Source organism: Hydra vulgaris, chromosome 12 (genome assembly GCF_038396675.1).
Source record: "Hydra vulgaris chromosome 12, alternate assembly HydraT2T_AEP".
Classification (NCBI taxonomy): Eukaryota; Metazoa; Cnidaria; class Hydrozoa; order Anthoathecata; family Hydridae; genus Hydra; species Hydra vulgaris.
In genome coordinates this window covers 83,839,380-83,842,500 of record NC_088931.1, presented here as the reverse complement: position 1 = coordinate 83,842,500, position 3,121 = coordinate 83,839,380, and the positions used below count along the sequence as shown (strand labels likewise).

General features: G+C 31.2%; 1 protein-coding gene across 1 annotated transcript in view; it reads right to left on the bottom strand.

Moving 5' to 3' along the window:
* LOC136089073 (uncharacterized) overlaps nt 1-1,278 on the bottom strand; it is a 1,562-nt gene extending 284 nt beyond the window's left edge. Inside the window, exons 1-2 of the mRNA XM_065814722.1 lie at nt 409-1,278; nt 1-258 (exon numbers count right to left, since the gene is read on the bottom strand). The exon at nt 1-258 is cut by the window's left edge and continues 284 nt beyond it. Coding sequence (XP_065670794.1) covers nt 1-258; nt 409-1,264 — 1,114 coding nt within the window. The 5' untranslated portion in view covers nt 1,265-1,278. The remainder of the gene's footprint in view (nt 259-408) is intronic.
* Nucleotides 1,279-3,121: the final 1,843 nt, after the last annotated feature.

The window sequence follows — 3,121 nt, the reverse complement described above, 5'->3', positions numbered from 1 at the left end:
CAGCTAGTATGTGACAACACATTGTTGAAGAAGGACACGTGCAGTTTTCCTTTGGATACAGCTTCACAACATGGGCATTTCCGTCAGGTGCAGAGACTGTAAAAACTTTAAGGCTTGGAATATGTACAACATTAAATGTATTAGAAAGCACACATATTGATGGAGGTATGAGTTGCTGGATTGGTATATTGGCAGCTGCTTGCAGCTCTGCAATAACAAGCTCTGGATTCTCTACTTTTGGTATGTCATCTGTGTTATCTAAATTATTTAAATTTTCAATTTAAAACATCATTATTTACTTGTGAGAATATCGCACATTTGTAAATATTTACTAAATAATTATAAAATCCAAGGAAAAAACAATTACAAATAAGGTTTTAAGCAAACAAGTATATATATGCGACATACTGATTAGGAGACTGCTGTCAATGAGAGTGTAGGGTCCAAAACCACTACAACTCCGCTTAATTTCTGTCAAATAGAAGGTCTGAAGGCGATGCATTGCAACAACCATTGAATCAACAGGCGCTTCTTTCCAATCCTGAAACTTTTTAATAACAGCATTTAGTGATTCCGATACATTATTTGTAATTATATTATCTGTTAGACCAACAAATCTGAGGTAACCAATATAAGATAATAAAATACGTGAGTGTAAGTGGTCAGAAAAATAAATTGAGAATGCTTCGCTCCAAGAAGGTCTCAATGTATCAATTTTAACTTTTAAACAGATCTCACTTTCACACCTGAGAAGTTCCTGCATTTGAGATTTGTAAATAACTATTTCTGCATGACAAGCACTGCGTTTTTTTAACCAAACCTCAATATCAGACAAAATGTGATTGGAGCAAGATACCAGATTCCATTTTGGTAATACTTTTTTTATTGCTTTGCTAATCCCACTCTCACCGTCTGTTACAATCACAACCTGATTTAGAACTGGTAATTTTTTTTTTAAAGATTTGAAGAAACTTTTATGCACAGTATCAAACTTCCTGTCATGTAAAACAAATGCTACAGGCATGCAAGGCTTCTCAACAAAACAACTTATTTTAGCCACTAGAATGGATAAATAAAAATCTCCTAAATTAAATGTTGTATCATATGAAAAAAAATTTTGAGAGCACATGGCAAGTTGACTAATTAAATTTTGCATTCCAAACAAAACCGACAAGTCAGGATAAGTGGATATGGACCACACAAAGCCTGGAATCATATATGCCAGTTCATGTAAAGTTAAAAAAGATTCAGTGCCTAGTTTCATACTAGCGGCTTTTACACTACGCATGTATTTAAACTGTCTTGAATTTCTTGGTTGAAATTGGACCTGGCTATCCTTGCAATCGAGAAGAAGGTCCTTGTAACTGTGGGAATCAGCAATAGCATCTCGCACAGAAGAAGCTGTTGGTAAGAACTTGATTGGTTTTCTGGAATTACCTGAAATATATATACATGTACACACACACATATATAAATATATATGTATATATATATATATATATATATATATATATATATATATATATATATATATATATATATATATATATATATATATATTTGTATGTGTGTGTATACACTGGCGTATGAAGCATAAAACAGGGGAAGGGGGGGGGGGAGACTGAACCAGACAAAGTTTAGAATGAAAAAGAGAAGGGGCTACACAACATGAATTTTAATTAAAAATATTATTAAAGTAGGTTTTATTTAGTAGTAAACTTACCTAAACCTTTTAAAATAAAAACAAAAACCATTATCAAAATGCAAGATATATATTTACCATGAGGAACTAAAATTGCAAGGTCATGGTTACCGATGTAATGGATAACAACAAGATCTGTCCGACTCAGATCACAGTACACAAACTTCTGGAAATCATTTGAAATTCCTGTTGGTGTAACTGTGGCAAAATGGATCTTTGTGTAAAGTGGTAAACCCCGAGGAATTTTACTGGACCCATTTTGCTTCCACCTATACCCATCTGCTCGCCAATCATCTAAAAAATAATATAAATATATATATAATATATTTGCATATACAATAAACAACCACAATATTTACATGCAATATTACTTGGCAACAAATAAGGAGAATTTAAACTTTTGTGTGAATTAAAAAGAGCAAGTGTAGCGAGAATCACCAAAACATAGTTTAACAACTCATTAATTGTACAGTTAGAAGGTTCCACAGTATAAAATAAAAATAGATTTGGCAGGCAAAAGGGTTGAAATTGCTGGAATTATTGGAATTCATCATTTCAATTAAGTGACAGTAATCAGGACAACCAAAATTGTTGAGTTAAAAGAACAAAAATATGCGCAAACAAACAAAGTTTAAAACATGCAGAGGTAACAATAAAAAATACAGCTGAGAACAAACCAAGTTTATACTGAGATAATAATTCATTATAAACAGAATAGAAAATTTATGGAACATATTCAGGGTGTTAGCTAGCCTAATCATTAGCCAAATGACAATGAGTATACTGTAGAAATATTAATGGTCCCAAAATTTAATATCTTTTTTTTTTAGTAGTTGTAGTAGTAGTAGTAGTAGTAGTAGTAGTAGTAGTAGTAGTAGTAGTAGTAGTAGTAGTAGTAGCAGTAGTAGTAGCAGTAGTAGTAGTAGTAATCCTGGGTGCCCTCTTTTTAAGAAATTGCCAAGCTCTGGTGCTACAAACTTTGCCTTCATGTTACAATATTGCCCGCGTAACAATATTATGTTGCACGGAATGCTCTCATCTTACTCATGTTAAGTTACATAGTAACATGAGGGCATTTGTCATAAAACATATTTATTTTAAAATAAACGATTAAGCGAGCAAATTGGTCAATTTAAAAATGGCAAAGTTTGATGTATTAGTAGAACGATTAAGATTGATATAGTAATAAATTTAGATTGATAATAAAGTTAAAACGATAAAATACTAACAAAAATATATTTATGTTGAACATACATGCAATAATATTTAAAATAAATTGAATAATGATATTGACAATATATTAATTAATTAAGATTAATAATAAAGTTAACTAATACCTTAATCTAACTTTGTTATCAACAATAAACACACAATTTATTGCTACCTAGGTAGCAATTACTCTGTGTTTATTGTTAAATC